At 42.7% G+C, this 15,760-nt stretch overlaps 2 protein-coding genes across 3 annotated transcripts in view; one reads left to right on the top strand and one right to left on the bottom strand.

The window, feature by feature from the left end:
* The first annotated feature begins 7,586 nt into the window (after window positions 1–7,586).
* Tsr2 (TSR2 ribosome maturation factor) lies at window positions 7,587–12,720 on the top strand. Its single transcript, XM_077107275.1, has 5 exons — window positions 7,587–7,676; window positions 7,840–7,930; window positions 10,612–10,703; window positions 11,238–11,414; window positions 11,659–12,720. The coding sequence occupies exons 1-5, from the start codon at window positions 7,593–7,595 to the stop codon at window positions 11,791–11,793; spliced, it is 579 nt and encodes a 192-aa protein (XP_076963390.1). The 5' UTR covers window positions 7,587–7,592; the 3' UTR covers window positions 11,794–12,720.
* Fgd1 (FYVE, RhoGEF and PH domain containing 1) overlaps window positions 12,683–15,760 on the bottom strand; it is a 41,983-nt gene continuing 38,905 nt past the window's right edge. For both annotated transcript variants that reach the window (XM_077107273.1, XM_077107274.1), the window contains exons 17-18: window positions 14,370–14,513; window positions 12,683–13,618 (exon numbers count right to left, since the gene is read on the bottom strand). In XM_077107273.1, coding sequence (XP_076963388.1) covers window positions 13,313–13,618; window positions 14,370–14,513 — 450 coding nt within the window. In that variant the 3' untranslated portion in view covers window positions 12,683–13,312. The remainder of the gene's footprint in view (window positions 13,619–14,369; window positions 14,514–15,760) is intronic.

Genomic DNA, 15,760 nt, shown 5'->3' on the forward strand with positions numbered 1-15,760 from the left:
ATATAAATGTGAACATAGTCTCCAAAAAAACCCCCCAAAAATCAATAAATGGGATGAATTCAAACTAAAAAGCTTCTTCTCAGCAAAAAAAGAAATAATAATAATGATCAATGAGGTGAAGAGAGAGCCTACATTTGGGAGCAAATTTTTGCCACATGAACATCAGATAGAGCACTAATCTCCAGGATATATAAAGAACTCAAAAAACTTAACACCAAAACCAAACAACCCAATCAATAAATGGGCTAAGGAGCTGAACAGACACTTCTCAGAAGAAGATACACAATCGATCAACAAATATATGAAAAGATGTTCAACATCTCTAGTAATTATAGAAATGCAAATTAAAACTACTCTAAGATTTTATCTCCCTCCAGTCAGAATGGCAGTTATCAAGAATACATACAACAATAAGTGTTGGAGAGAATGTGGGGGAAAAGGCACACTCATACATTGTTGGTGGGACTGCAAATTGATGCAGCCAATATGGAAAGCAGTATGGAGATTTCTTGGAAAACCAGAATGGAACCACCATTTGACCCAGCTCTCCTACTCCTTCGTCTATACCCAAAGGACTTAAAATCAGCATACTTCAGGGACACAGCCACATCAATGTTTATAGCAGCACAATTCACAACAGGTAAATTGTGGATCCAACCTAGATACCCTTCAGTAGTTGAATGGATAAAGAAAATGTGGTATATATACACAATGGGATATTACTCAGCATTAAAAGAGAATAAAATCATGGAATTTGCAGGTAAATGGATGGAGTTGGAGAATATCATGCTAAGCGAAGTAAGCCAATCCCAAATATCTTTTCTGATATAAGGATGCTGATTCATAGTGGGGATTGGGGGTGGAGCATGAGAGGAGTAGACAAACTTTAGATAGTGCAAAGGGGAAGGAGGGGAAGGGAGGGGGTATGGGGGTAGGAAAGATGGTGGAGGGCTGGGGTTGTAGCTTGGTGGTAGAGCGCTTGCCTCAAACGCATGAGACCCTAGGTTCCATCCTCAGCACCACATAAAAATAAAGACATTGTGACAATCTACAACTAAAAAAAATTTTTTTTAAAAAGATGGTGGAATGAGACAGACATCATTACCCTAAGTACATATATGAAAACACGAATGGTATGATTCTACTTGTGCTCTATTTGTGTAATTTGAATTTATTTGCATTCTGTTGTTATATATAACTAATTACAATAAATAAATTTTAAAAAACAAGATAAAACAGTGACACAATCACATTAATATTTATAGCAGCACAATTCACAATAGCTAACCGTAGAACCAACCCAGATGCCCTTCAGTAGATGAATGGATAAAGAAACTGTGGTATATGTACACAATGAAATATTACTCAGTGATAAGAGAATAAAATTATGACATTTGCAGATAAATGCACGGAGTTAAAGAATATCATGTTAATATCATGAAATAATCAATCCCCAAAAAACAAATACTGAATATTTTTTTCTGATAAGTGGATGCTAATCCATAATGGGGGGGGCATGTGATGAGTGGAGGATCTTTGGATTGGCCAAACAGGAGGAAGGAGAGTGGGCGGGGTGGGAAAGATGGTGGAATGAGACGGACATCATCACCCTAGGTACATGTATGATTGCACAAATGGTGTGACATACTTGGTGCACAACCAGAGAAGTGAAAAATTATGCTCCATTGTGTACAATGAATCGAAGAGCATTCTGCTGTCATGTATAACTGATTAGAACAAATAAATAAAAGAAGAAAGAAAAATGTTAGGCACATGCAGTACTTGCAAATTTGTGCCCCAACTTTCTTGGGGTTCATTATAATATCATTTACATTTTAGTTTTGACTCTCCTTGTGGTATTCACATAGATGGTTATGCTAAGCACCAGCACATGGGGCCTAAATTTACGTAACTTGTAAATGTCAATCAAATGACTTAGAAGAAAAAGAAGGGATTAATATATAACCTCACTGGCATAAGAACAGTCACACAGACCCAGGTAGTGGTTCTCACCACTCCTTGGTGCAGCCTGCTTCACTTACTTTGGAGCATATGTTTGTACTTTTGCTTTGTTAACAAACCACAAATCCACTGAGATTACATGCCTGTAATCTCAGTGATTCAAGACCTGAGGCGGGAACAGAGCAAATCCAAGGCCAGGCTAGGCAATTTATCGAGACCCTGCCTTAAAAAAAAAATGTCTGGGATGTAGCTCAGTGGTAGAGCAACCCTTGGTTCAATCCCTAGCACCACTTAAAACAAAACAAAACAAGCACCACAAAAAACCCACAAACCACTGCTGCTTTAACTGCTTCTGTTAAATCTTGAGTTACTTGACTGAAATCTTTCTTTCTGGAAGACAAGAACCAACCCCTCACCACCCACCCAATACCCTGCAGCTGGTAATAGGTTCAATCCCTAGCATGGCACACACACAAAAAGTACAGCAAAGAGTTTACAGTACCCAGAAGTGTAGGAAAAAATTTGATAGAGGTGAGTTGGACAATGAAGTAAAATATTTTATTTTTCTGCAAAAAAATATAAATATAAATAAATAAAACAATTTTTTTCTGGGTTTGAAAATGTTCATGATATTTTTCAGGGTGTTTTGATTTTCACATATTTTTATAAGGTTTTTTTTCCTTCCATTTTTTAAAATTTGTTCTTATTAGTTATATTTTTCAGTTTTTAAAAAATTGTTATTAAGGGCTGGGTGTGTGGCTCAGTGGCAGAGTGCATTCTTAGCATGTTCAAGGCCCAGAGTTTGATACCTAGAACCAAGATAAAACAAAACAACTACATATATGACTGCACATATGGTGCAACGATACATCATGTACATCCAGAGAAATGAAGTTGTGCTGCAATTGTGTACAATTAATCAAAAAGCATTCTGCTGTCATATATGCCTAATTAAAATTGATTAATTGATTAATTAATTTAAAAGACCAACCCCCCCAAATACCCCAAAGCAACAAAAAACTTGTAAAGCTTTAACATTTGTGATTTATTTTATAATGATAAAGAAACACTTTTGTACTTGTGTGTGTGTGTGTGGTGGGGGGTGAAGCCAGGGGCTTCCTGCATGCCGAGAAAGTGTACTACCACTGAGCTATCCCACCAGCCCTGTTCTCTTTTTCTTTCCTTTTCTGTTTTCCTGTTCTATTTTTCTTAGAGAGGGCTGGAAAAACTGTATCTAATCAAGCCTAGATTCACCTAAGGCTCTGTTCATTTTCTATGGTCTTTGGACAATCTTGCATGCCAGATTACAAGATCCTTGAGCAACCCATTAAACTTATGACCAAGCAGTGCTCATTACAGGCCCAGGCACAAAACTGTCAGGGCTGCTGTTAGCATGGTCTAGTTCAAAGTTTGCAACCTTTGATGTGTGAGGAAAATCACCTAGGACACTCTTCTAAAAACAATTTTATTGAGATATTATTTACATGCCATGGCTTCAAGCATTTAAGATATACATTTGAATGGTTTTTAGTATATGTTTTTAAATTGATAGCATATCCTTATTTTATTTGTTTATTTTAATGTGATGCTAAGGATTGAGCTCAGTGCCTCACACATGCTAGGCAAGTGCTCTGCCACTGAGCCACAACTCCAGCCCTGTTTTTAGTGTATATAGAGAGTAAACTCTACTATGTTTCTAGGTCTGCCATAGTAAAATATAACAGACTGGATAGTTTAAACAACAAAATTTGATTTTCTCAGTTTTGGAGGCTAGAGGTCTAAGATCAAAGTATCAGCAGGATTGGTTTCTATTGATTTCCTCTTTGACTTTTAAAAAAAATTTCTTTCTTTCTTTCTTTTTTTATGGCGGGGAGGGGTACAGGGATTGAACTCAGGGGCACTCAATTAATGAGCCACATCCCAAGCCCTATTTTGTATTTTATTTAGAGACAGGGTCACACTGAGTTGCTTAGCACTTTACTTTTGCTGAGGCTGGCTTTGAACTAGTGATCATCCTGCTTCAACCTCCTGAGCCACTGGGATTACAGGCATGCATCACCACGCCCAGCTTCTTTAATTTTCTTGCTGTGTATTCAGCTGGTCATCTATGTATGAATACACCTATCCACCTGTTGGTGTCTCTGCCCCTTTCTCTCTCTCTCTCTCTCTCTCTCTCTCTCTCTCTCTCACCCAGGATTGAACCCAAAGGGGCTTAATTACTGAGCCACACCTCCAGCCCTTTTTAATATTTTATTTAGAGACAGGGTCTCGATTAGTTGCTTAGGGCCTGGATAAGTTGTCCTGGATAAGTTGTTCAAGGTAAACTCACAATCCTTCCTCAGCCTCTCGTGTTGCTGGGATTACAGGCATGCAGCACTGCACCTGGCTTTTATCTCTTTCTTTTTTAAATTTTTTTTTTAGTTGTAGGAGGACACAATACTTTTATTTTATTTGTTCATTTTATGTAGTGCCAGGGATTGAACCCAGTGCCTCATGCATGCTAGGCAAGCGCTCTACCATCGAGCCACAACCCCAGCTCCTTTTATCTCTTTTTCAAAGGATAATAATCATATTACATTAGGGCCTACCCTTATGACCTCATTTCACCTTAACTGCTTCTTGAAAGGCCCTATCCACAAATACAGTCATATTATGACGTACTGGGCTGTAGGCTTCAACATGTGAATTTAGGATAGGTGTGGACACAATGGCACCATATCTGCTGCCATTACATATGTAATTTTAGAACATTTTCATTACCCCCAAATTAAACTCTGGACCCATTAAGAGTAAATGCTATTTCCTTTCCTTTCCATGCCCTGCAAAACAATTCATCTATTTTCTGTCCCTACACATTTGCCTAGTGTGTACATTTCATATAAATAGTATCATATAATTTGTGGTCTCTTTTGACTAGTCAGTAGTGATGTCCCCTCTTTCATTACTGATTTCAGTGATTTGAGTCTTCTTTTTCCCCCTCTTAGTCTAGCTAATGGGAGATAAATTTTCTTGATTTTATTCATTTCTTTTGTAGTCTTTGAGGTACTAGAGGTTGAAACCAGGGCCTCACACATGCTAGGCAAGCATTCTACCACTGAGCTACATCCCAGCCACTTTTATTTTGATATAGGGTCTTGCAGAGTTGCTGAGGCTGCCCTCCAATTTGCCACACTCCTGACTTAGCCACTAGAGTAGCTGGGATTATAGGCATGTGCAACACCCAGTTTGTTTGTTTGTTTTGGTACCAGGGATTGAACCCAGGGGTGTTTAACCACTCACTGAGCCACATCCCCAGCCCTTTTTTATACTTTATTAAGAGACAGGGTCTCGCTGAGTTGTTTAAGGCCCCACTAAATTGCTAAGTGCTGGGTTTGAACTCACGATCCTCCTGCCTCAACTTCCTAAGTTGCTGAGAATACAGGCATGCACCACCACACCTGGTCACAATACCCAGTTTGATCTTTTCAAATAATCAACTTTTGGGTTCACTGGTTTTCTCCATTGTCTATTTAACGTTTTCCTGCTCTTATTATTATTATTTATTTTTTCATGTTTGCTTTGGGATTACTTTTCTTTTTTCCTAAGCTTGTTAATTTAAGATCCTTCTTTTTAAATATTTATATAATGGGGGCCCACTTTATGCTTTTAATATAAACTTTGTTGCTTGGCAGCTTTTTTTTTTTTTTTTTTTTTTTTTTGGTACTGTGGAGTACCCAAGGGCACTTAACCAAAGAGCCACATCCCCAGCTCCCCTTTTTAAAAATTTGAGACAGGGTATTGCTAAATTGCTTAGGGCCTGGCTAAATTGCTGAAGCTGGCTTTGAACTTGCAATCCTCCTGTGTAGGCCTCTTGAGTTGCTGGGATTGTAGGCATGTGCCACCATGTCCAGCTTTGATGGCTTATTTTAAAACTGGCCCTTTCCCCTTTTATCTTCTTCTCCCCCATTTCCTAACAGTGGGAGGAAATAACATAACATTATAACATTTTCCCCATTGCAGGCTAAGCTATCATGTCCTTTACTGCTCAGAAAGCTATAACTGCCCCCAAGAATAAAGAAACTCCAAACCCACATGCTGAAGCAATGACTCTCTCAAGAACACCAAATAGATATTAACTAAGTATGTCTGTTGATAATATTTAAACACCTGCCCTCCTATTCCTCTTTTTAAAGTGCTCTGTTCCCCTGGGGGAGAATCACAGTCTCTGGGACAGGAGTCCCCTGTGTTTCTCCCTTGCCAGCTGAACAATAAAACTTTTCCTTTTTCTCAATACCTTGTCCTCATTATTGGATTGGCAACAGACAAGGATTGAGATTTTGTTATCATTGATAACTACATTTTTTTAAAAAAAATTACAGCTTAAAATTTCCATCTAAGTGTTGTTCCAGCTATAGCTCACAAATTTTGGTATGCTGTTTTCATTTCAAAGTATTTTCTACTGTCTCTGTGAACTTTCTCCTTTTGGACCCATTCATTACTTTGGAGTGTACATTTCCACGTATTTCAGAAGTTTATTTCTGCTATTGATTTCTAATTTTACTCCATACTGTAACAGAGGTCCACTTTATGCTTTAAATAAGGCCCTTGCTGCTCTGCCATTGCAATTTATTTTTTTCATTTTTAAAAATATATATTTATTTTAGTTGTAAATGGACCTTTATTTTATTTATATGTGGTGCTGAGACTCGAACCCAGGGCCTCACACATGCTAGGCAAATGCTCTACCACTGAGCCACAACCCCATTCCCATTTTTTCATTAAAAATTTTTTTTCTTGTAGTTGGACACAATACCTTTATTTTATTTTATTTTTAGTGCTGAGGATGGAACCCAGCACCTTGCACTACTGATTTTTAAAATGGACATGTTTCTTTTCTTTTGTGGTACTGGGGATCAAATCCAAGGGCTGAGCCACATTCCCAGCCCTTTTTATTTAATTTTTTTAAAAATTTTAGATGGACATAGCACCTTTATTTTATTTATCTTTATGTGGTGCTAAGGATCGAGCCCTTGTACTAAGTGAGCACTCTACCAGGCAAGTGCGCTGCCACTGAGCTGCAATCCCAGCCCATTTTCTAGCCCTTTTTATTTTGAGACAGAGTCTTGCTAAGTTGCCCAGGCTGGTCTCAAACTTGTGATCCTCCTGCCTCACCCTTCATGCACCACTGTGCCCGGCTGATTTATGGACTAATTTATGGTAGATTCTGGAGAATGTTCTTGTGCACTTCAGAAAAATGTGTATTCTGCTCTCGTTGCTTGCAGTGTTCCACAGATGTTAGCATGCTATTTACGATATAGATTTTGTTTTTAGGCTAAGCTCCCTGAGTCCTCTGTCCCAGAGACTGGAGTCTGTAGACCTAATAACTACCCCACATCTTTCTTGCGCAGCACCCACGGATCGGGAAATCGAGGCTCAGAAATCATTCACGTTGGTTGTCCTTTGATTTAATTATTACAAGTGTTAACAGTGGTGGTGTCATCAATCGGTCTGATAGACTTTTCTATTGCTCTGGTCTTGTTGCCAGGTCAGCGGAAAAGAGAGTCTGTTCTCAGAATCAGCTTTCGGTTGGTTCAGCCTGTAACGATCTGTGGCGGGATTGGGCTGCCTGGGTTTCACGTGGTACAGACTGGATGATGGCGGGCGCCGGGGAAGATGCACGAGCCCTCTTCAGGGCTGGCGTCCGCGCGGCGTTGGAGGCTTGGCCTGCTTTACAGGTGAGTGAGGCCACGGCAGAATCAAGGTTAAGGCCCCCCGGGCAAAATAGGAATCGGCCAGGCGAAGCGTCTGAGGCTTGGCAGCGGCGTAAGCGACAAATCATTCAGGCCACACCAGGCCAGTTCCCAAGCTGACGTGGTGGGCTTGGGCCTGTGTTCGCAGATCGCTGTAGAGAATGGATTCGGGGGCGTGCACAGCCAAGAGAAGGCGGAGTGGCTGGGGGGTGCAGTGGAGGATTACTTCATCCGCAATGGTGAGTGAATGGGAGGCAAAGCGATCTGAGTCCGGGCGTGAAGAAGAGGGGCTCCTTCCTGCTAAGTACGCACTTCCTCTTTAACGGTTGTCGGTTGGTACCTGGACCGCGGTGGAATGAACGCAGGTTTTGGAGTCAGAATTCTATCTTAAGGGGCGTGCCACGGAATTATGCTTTCGCCCGAGCAAGGCATTTTACCTACTGAGACTCAGTTTTCTAATTCCCAAAAATGAATGTAAGCGTCTCTACCCGCAGTGCTGTCCAGTAGAATTGTGTGTCATCCATCAAGTAACTTACAAACCGTTGGGCTGTGGGTGTAGCTCAGTGGTAGAACACTTGCTTATCATGCTTAAGGTCCTGGGTTCCAACCCCAGCACCACACCCACCCCCCCCCACCCCCTCACACTCACACACCAAACACACACACACACACACACCCACACACACACACGTTTTTTACTAAAACAAAGAGAGGCACATGAAATTAATAATACATACGTTTCAACACCCATTCAAAATATTTTAGTATGCCATAAATATAAAACATTATTGAGCCAGGGGTGGTAGTGCATGCCTGTGATCTCACTGAGTGGGGAGGCTGAGGCAGGATGATAGCAAGTTGGAGGCCAGCTTGGGCAATTTAGTGAAACCCTGTTTCCAAATTAAAATTTTTAGAAAGATCTGGTGATGTAGCTCAGTGCCTGGGGCCCTGGATCAAGTTCCCAGTTCCACAAAAACAAAACATTATTGATATATTTTTATGTTTTTTAGTATTAAGTGTTCAAACTCTGGTAATTTCATTTTAGCACATCTCAGTTTGGCCTAGCCGCATTTCAAGTGCTCAGTAACCACATGTGGCTATTTCCTGTCTTGAGGATTATACAAAAACAAGTGGCCCAGAAGGGGGCCTGTTGCATTCTATGGTTTTTTATAAAATTATTCATTTTGTTAGCCTTGGAGATGATATCAGACAGTCATATCTCAAGAAAGTTTACAATCTAGTGAGGGTTGTAAATGGGTAAATGGACAGTTAAAACACTAGGAGATAAGTGTTCTGATAAAGAGGAGCTTGTAATTATTCTGGTTACAGGAACCTTGGAGAGAGGCTTCTCAGGGAAGTGGTGATTGGACTGGGTCTTAAGGGATGAGAAGGAGTTAATTGAATAGGAGAGGCGAAGAAAATAACACTCATGAATACTGTGGTATGAGGAGATAATGTGCTATATTTGGAAAGTGACAGAGGGCTCTATTGTGAAGGAGTAGTAGAGAATGAGGCTAGAGGTCGGGAGACCTTTCCCCACAAAGGATAAGACCTGGAAGGCCTTATGTGCCTTTGATTTTATCCTTTAGGCCAGTGTTTGCCAAAATGCATGCTATGGAAAACTTGTCCAGTTAGATGTTCAGTGAAGAAGAAACTTCTCCAGTCAAATTATGTAAGTTCTTTTTCTTCAGCTTCCACTTGAGAGTCACAATATAACACTCATTAACATATTGAAGACATGCATAAGGATAAGAATCACTAAGAACCCTGTTTGCCTTTGTTTTCCATTAACATTCTATGGATAGCTTCCCTTAAAATCAACAGAACAGATGTTTCCCAAAGGCAAATTATGAAACACTGCAGTAGGTGGTAAAAATTTATGGGCAGGTTCTAAGGTGAGTCATAGGATGGTATTTGTTGGATAGAAAGTAACAGTATAGAGCATGGAATGAAGAGAGAAAGACTGAAGGGAAGGTTGTTTTGGTCTAGAAAATGATGAGGTCTGAAGTAGGGCAATGACAATGGTCACAGAAAAGAAAGGAATGGATTATGGCATTGGAGAGTACTTGGCAGGAGAGGCGTGAGGGAAAAAGAGACAGGTTTCTGGTTTGAGTGACTGGGTGGGTGGCTTAGGTGCCTTTTGTAGAACAGAGGAACTCTGGAGGATGAGGTTTGGAGGGCAAGGTGATGAGTCTTTGGATTTGGAGGTCTGAGGCACCTGTGAAACATCTATATACATACATAACTCTGAGTTGGAGACAGAGTTGGGTGATATGAGCTTTGAGTGGTAGGGAAAAGCAAGAGGCTTGATGAGTTCTCCCAGGGAGACCATAGAGACAGAAGAGAGACTGAGGAACTTGGTGTAAGACATTTTTGAGTTATTCTCTAATTCAGAAAATGTAGAGAACATTGGCCCATAAGATGACTGAAGCCCAAAGAGGAAGACTTGGCCAGAGTCCCATTATAGGATGTGATTTTAGTCATTGGAAGTAGCACATCCATTTCTTCCTACCTAGCCCTTTGGTCTGTGGCTTCCTGTATCATGGAGCCACAGTTGTAATAGAACTATATATTTTAAACACTTCAGCCCATGAGTGATGGATATTTACACAGATTAGGGATCTCCCCTTTGCCATTCATTGGGTTGAGTGACTTCTTACTACAGATATTCAAGGAGGGCACTATTAGACCCACCGACAGAAGAGGCTGAGAGAGAAGTAAGTAGTTTATACAAGATAACATAGAAGGGAGGCCAGTTAGAATAGGCCAGATGAAAGAGGGCACTCTAGTGAATAAAAGGCTCACGGTTTGGTCTTTTACCTCCAACCAGATTCAGACCTACCAAGTACGTATTGAAAAGTAATGGGCAGGGGTGAAGTTGCCTGGTCTTTGACAGAGGGTCCTATCCTTTCCTACTCAGCTGACTTGGAGCTGGATGAGGTGGAAGACTTCCTTGGGGAGCTGATGACAAATGAGTTTGATACAGTTGTGGAGGATGGGAGTCTGCCCCAGGTGAGATTATCATGGACACAACTGCTACCTCCCCTACCTGACTTCTTTCTTCTCCTCAGCCGTATGTTTTGGGCTATAACTGTTCTTTTCTTGGGTCCTGCACAAGATGCTTCTAAGACTCCTTTAGCCCAGAGGAAAAGGTCTAGTCTTTCTAGGTCTTTTCAAACCTTACATTTCTTATATTTCTTCACATATTATTCCCATCCAGGCCTGTATCTAACCCCAGTAGATTTCTACCTCTGCTATGATTAACACTGCTCCCCTTGATGAGATTGCTCTCCCTTTGACATCTTCTGTCTTTGAAAGTCTAGTTCTAGTGCCTTTCCTACTAGGAAACCCTCCTTCAATGCTTCAGACCCTCACCTGAGCCCTACATATGTGATTTCTTCATTAGCAAACTTCTTAGGGAGGAAACAGCCCCATTCTCTTCTGGAAAATACAACTCCTTCCATAGTCTTGCTGCAAGCACAGACTGATTATCTATATAGTAGATCCTCTGGAAAAATCTAAGCTGGTAGAATGTTTTCTTGGTAGGTGAGCCAGCAGTTGCAGACCATGTTCCACCACTTCCAGAAGGGTGATGGGGCTGCTCTGAGGGAGATGGCCTCCCACATCACTCAAAGAAAGTGCAAAGTCAAAGCCACTGCACTTAAGACAGCCAAAGAGACTGATGGGGATCAAGATGATGCAGACAGCGTGGAAGAGATGGAGGTAAAAGGGGTGCTCCTTGGGTGGTGGGGGAGATGCAGATGTTTTCAGTTTTCTGGGGGAGGATCTAAAATCACAGAAATGATTGGGGGTGATTGTTTCTGGAGGTTGTGGTATTATCCAGAGAGGCATAGGTCACAGCCAGTCCTGGGGAAGTTGGGAGCAGAGCCTGGGTCTACAATGGCTAGTGTATTTAACACTCTATCATATACTTCTCTTCTATTTTTTATATTTCTTGTATTCACAGGTCACAGCTACAAATGATGGGGCCACCACGGATGGGGTCTCCCCCCAGCCTGAACCCTCTGATCCAAACTCCCAGAATATTAAGGAAGAGGATATAGTGGAAGATGGCTGGACCATTGTCCGGAGAAAGAAATGAGTGGGGCTGGAATTGTTTTGGGCCCTTGTTTGCTAGGTATTCTGAAACTTATTTGTAGGGCTTTTATGGAGGGCTATAGACCTCTGGATTGGTTATACTATTCCCACCCTCTTTCTTGTTCCTCTGTGCAGTTCCCTACAGGGGAAGAAAAGCCCTAAGGTTCTTGGTTTTGGGGGGTCTAAGGCACTTGGTCCATCACACCCCCTTGGGCTTTAAGTTATCTGAGTGATGAGGCCAGTTTTCCCAGCATAGTTCCTCTTGGGTGCAGTCAGTAAAGAGGAGGGATGAGTGAATGTGGGTGTGGATGGAGGAGGAGCTAGACTCTGGTGGATACTAGACAGGAGGATTATGGAGAGGATGAGCCTGGGGACCAGTACTCAGTGCCAAGGGCTGGCTGGGTCAGGAATGGTGAGATGAACATGCAGATGAAAGAAAAGTTGAAGATGTAAGCAAAAGTAGCTGTGGTGCCTCTCCCTTACCCCACCCCACCCGACACATAGCAACTCTTATTCCTGCTCAGAGTTTAAAACCTCCTAGGAATGCTCCCTTCCTCCAGCCCAGCCTCTCACCCCAGGTTCCCTTAGGAATTCTAAGATCTTGGCAAGGTGGTGAGCTTGGAAGAAGAGTTGGGCTATTTTCTGTCTCCTCCAACCTCTTTCCTCATTCTTTATCTCATCCCATTTAAGTTCAGGGATGAGGCTTATGACCCTAATAAATAATACCCTCTTGTTTAATCTGTGGCTTGACCTGTGAGTAGCCTTGGAATCAGCCTTCTGGGAGTTGAACTTGAGAGTTCAGCAAGGGAGTGGTTTCTGGGCCCACCCTAGTAGCCTGGTACTTTGTATAAACAAACTATATGGATGAATGGAACACAGCAGTGCTCTGAAAGTTACTGTAAGCCTGAAATAAACTGTATTTTTCTTTAAAAAAAAACAAAACAAAGAGTATCCATTGTCCTCCCCCCTGTTCCCTTGTCCTGCCCGGTGGCCCTGCCATGGGTCTGGACGATAAAATACTGGGTAGCCTTGGAGCTGGGTAGAAGCTATAAGCCATGGGAGAGGCAGAAGGGGTCTAGTCACCACCCCACGTGGAGTTGTACACGTGAAGACACTGGCTGAGGAGGCAGGAGTGGTTTGGGGTCCCAGGGTCAGTGGCAGAGCTGGCACTTTGAATCCAGAACTCCTGCCTCTGATGCTTTTGAGGGAAATTGGGTGGAGGCAGGATCTGTGGGGTATTGTTTGGGGGGGGGCAGCCTAATTCAGGTGGGTATAGCAACAGCTCCTACCCTCCCTGGAGATGGGGATTTAAAAAAATTAATATCACTGTAGGAATACTTTTTAAAAGCCCACGTTTTGTGAAAAGATGAATTAAAAAACCCAAGACCCAGCATTCGGGATTGAAAGTGCCCGTGATGGGAGTTCAAGTATTGACTGAGCTGGGAAGGAGGGGGCTGGAACCCCCTAACTGGACATGGGCAGCTAGTGTGTGGGATGGGGGCTCCCAGTTCCCCCCAAACCCTCTAGGTCTTGTCTCGGGTCTGGGGGACTTCAGGGGGTTCAGCAGTGGCTCCTGAAGCTGCCACTGGTGGCTCTTCCATCTCCCTGTCCTCGGACAGTGTGGGCCCTGGGCAGAACGTGTCCCCACGGCCTGCCCGGCCAAGCACAGCCATCCAGCGTCGCTGGAGCTCCTCTGTTTCAGGGCTGAAGTACCAGCTTAGGTGGCTCTGGGTGATCTTGAAGACGTGTCTTCTGTCAGGCCTCTCCCCTGCCTCAGGAGGCCCCACCTCGAAGCCAATGAGGGGCAGGCTGCGCTGGGCTTTCACATCCTGTGGAGGAGGAATAGGGCTGGGATCACCTGGGGGCTGGACATTCCCCTTTGCCCCAACTTATAATGGGTTTTGCATCTGCTCCCCTTTTTCTTCCCCTGCTCAAGAAGATTTCCTTGGCTAGGGGCCACAGTGCGCGCCTATAACCGGGTAACTCAGGAGGCGGAGTCAGGAAGATCAAAAGTCTGAGGCCAATCTCAGCAACTTAGTGAGATCCTATCTCAAATATTACATAAGGACTAGGGATCTCAGTGGTAAAGCATCTCTGAGATCAATCCCTAGTATCAAAAAGAAAAAATAAAAAAGATTACTTGGCCTTATTGTAACCAAGAGGAAAATGTTTGAACTGGGGCTAGAATGCAGGCTGCTTCAAATACTGTTTCTTCCTGTACCCCAAAATAGCTGGGCTTGTCTCTTTGGCACAGTGTTTTCAGGACTTTGTCTAGGTCATTGCCCCTATTAACATGCTTTTCCCCACTCCAAACTGAACCTAGTAGTGCCCTGTCTTCACTCCTGATTCTTCCAGAAAGCCAGCTTCCACCACAAACTCACCTGTTTTCCCTACATGCCTTGGCCCACAACACTCCTTGTCTCTAGTCAGTCTTTGTCACACAAGGGTGGGAATTCTAACTTTCCCTTAGGTAGTCACCCTATCCCCCCAAGGCCAAGGAAAGATCAAAGGACTGGAGAGAAGGCGGGTAGCCTGATTTTGCCAGGTGGCTGAAAAGACCCAAAGGAATAGGATGCACACCTGAGGGGCTCCGTAGATGTACAGCACCAAGGGTTCATTCTCAGGGACCACGAACCATGCTTTGTGCCATCCTTTCCCACCCTTCTCCATGTAGTGCAGGAAGCTGCAGATGACACTGTTCTCTGCAGCCACGGAGGCCTGTTTCTGTAGTCAGAGACATGGGGTGGTGTCAATGTTGATAGAAGGTCCAGCCTGACTCCTCTTGGCTTAAAGAGCCCCTTAGTGTATGGATTCCTATTCCCATGTCTTAGAGGAAAACAGTGAAGCTCAGGTGGCAGAATTTATTTGCTTGGTGCCACCCAGAAAGTCAGGTAGAGTCAGAATTCAAAGCTAGGCTTATCTGTCTGGCTCAGGCCAGGGCTGTTGCTTCTAGAGCCAGGGAAGAGGGGGTATAGTTCTCAGCAGGGGCAACTAATAAATGTCTGTCAGGCACTCTTACTTCTGTCAGCCTATTTATTCTTCAAGTCATTCACACATTCATACCTCACCTTTTTTCATCTTTTGTCACATTCATTTGTACACTCAAGAGCAATCTAGCATTATGGTTAAGGGGTGGGTGGGTGGGTGGTAAATGTAGTCTGGCTCAGAATTCCAGCTCTAGATGAAAATACATGGACTTGGAAGGAGAGCACAGAGGGCTGTTGTAAACATCAAATGAATTAATACATGTAAATATTTAGGATAGTTCCTAGCACAGAGTAAGCACTCTAGGTGTTAAATAATAGTTTATAAAAGCAAACCCTTGGGCTGGGGTTGTGGCTAAGCAGTAGAGTGCTCGCCTAGCACATGCGAGGCCCTGGGTTCGATCCTCAGCACCACATAAAAATAAATAAAGATATTGTGTCCAACTAAAAAATAAATATTAAAAAAAACCCCAAAATATATACATGTGTGTGTGCCTAGAAAGATAGGAAGGATTGATGTTAGCAGTTGTGTCTAGGTAAAAGGAATATAGTATTTTGTTGCTTTTTGTTTATGCTGTCTTATTTAGCCTACTTTGTAATGAGAAAAGGCAGTTTGTTAATCGAAAAAAAATCTTAGGCATGCATGGTGGTGTGTGCCTATAGTGACAGGTACTTGAGAGACTGAGGCAGCTTTTCTAAGTTCAAGGCCAACCTGGGGAACATAGCCAGACCCTGTCTCAAAAAAAAGCAATATAAGCCAGGCGCAGTGGTGCATGCCTGTAATCCCAGCAGTTCAGGAGGCTGAGACAGGAGAATCGCAAGTTCAAAGTCAGCCTCAGCAATGGCGAGGTGCTAAGCAACTCAGACGCTGTCTCTAAATAAAATACAAAATAGGGCTGGAGATGTGACTCTGTAGGCTAGTGCCCCTGAGTTTAATCCCTGGTACCAATCAAACAAACAAAAAGCAACACAAAACTCTAGCTTTGT

This window comes from Callospermophilus lateralis, chromosome X (assembly GCF_048772815.1).
Source record: "Callospermophilus lateralis isolate mCalLat2 chromosome X, mCalLat2.hap1, whole genome shotgun sequence".
NCBI lineage: Eukaryota > Metazoa > Chordata > Mammalia > Rodentia > Sciuridae > Callospermophilus > Callospermophilus lateralis.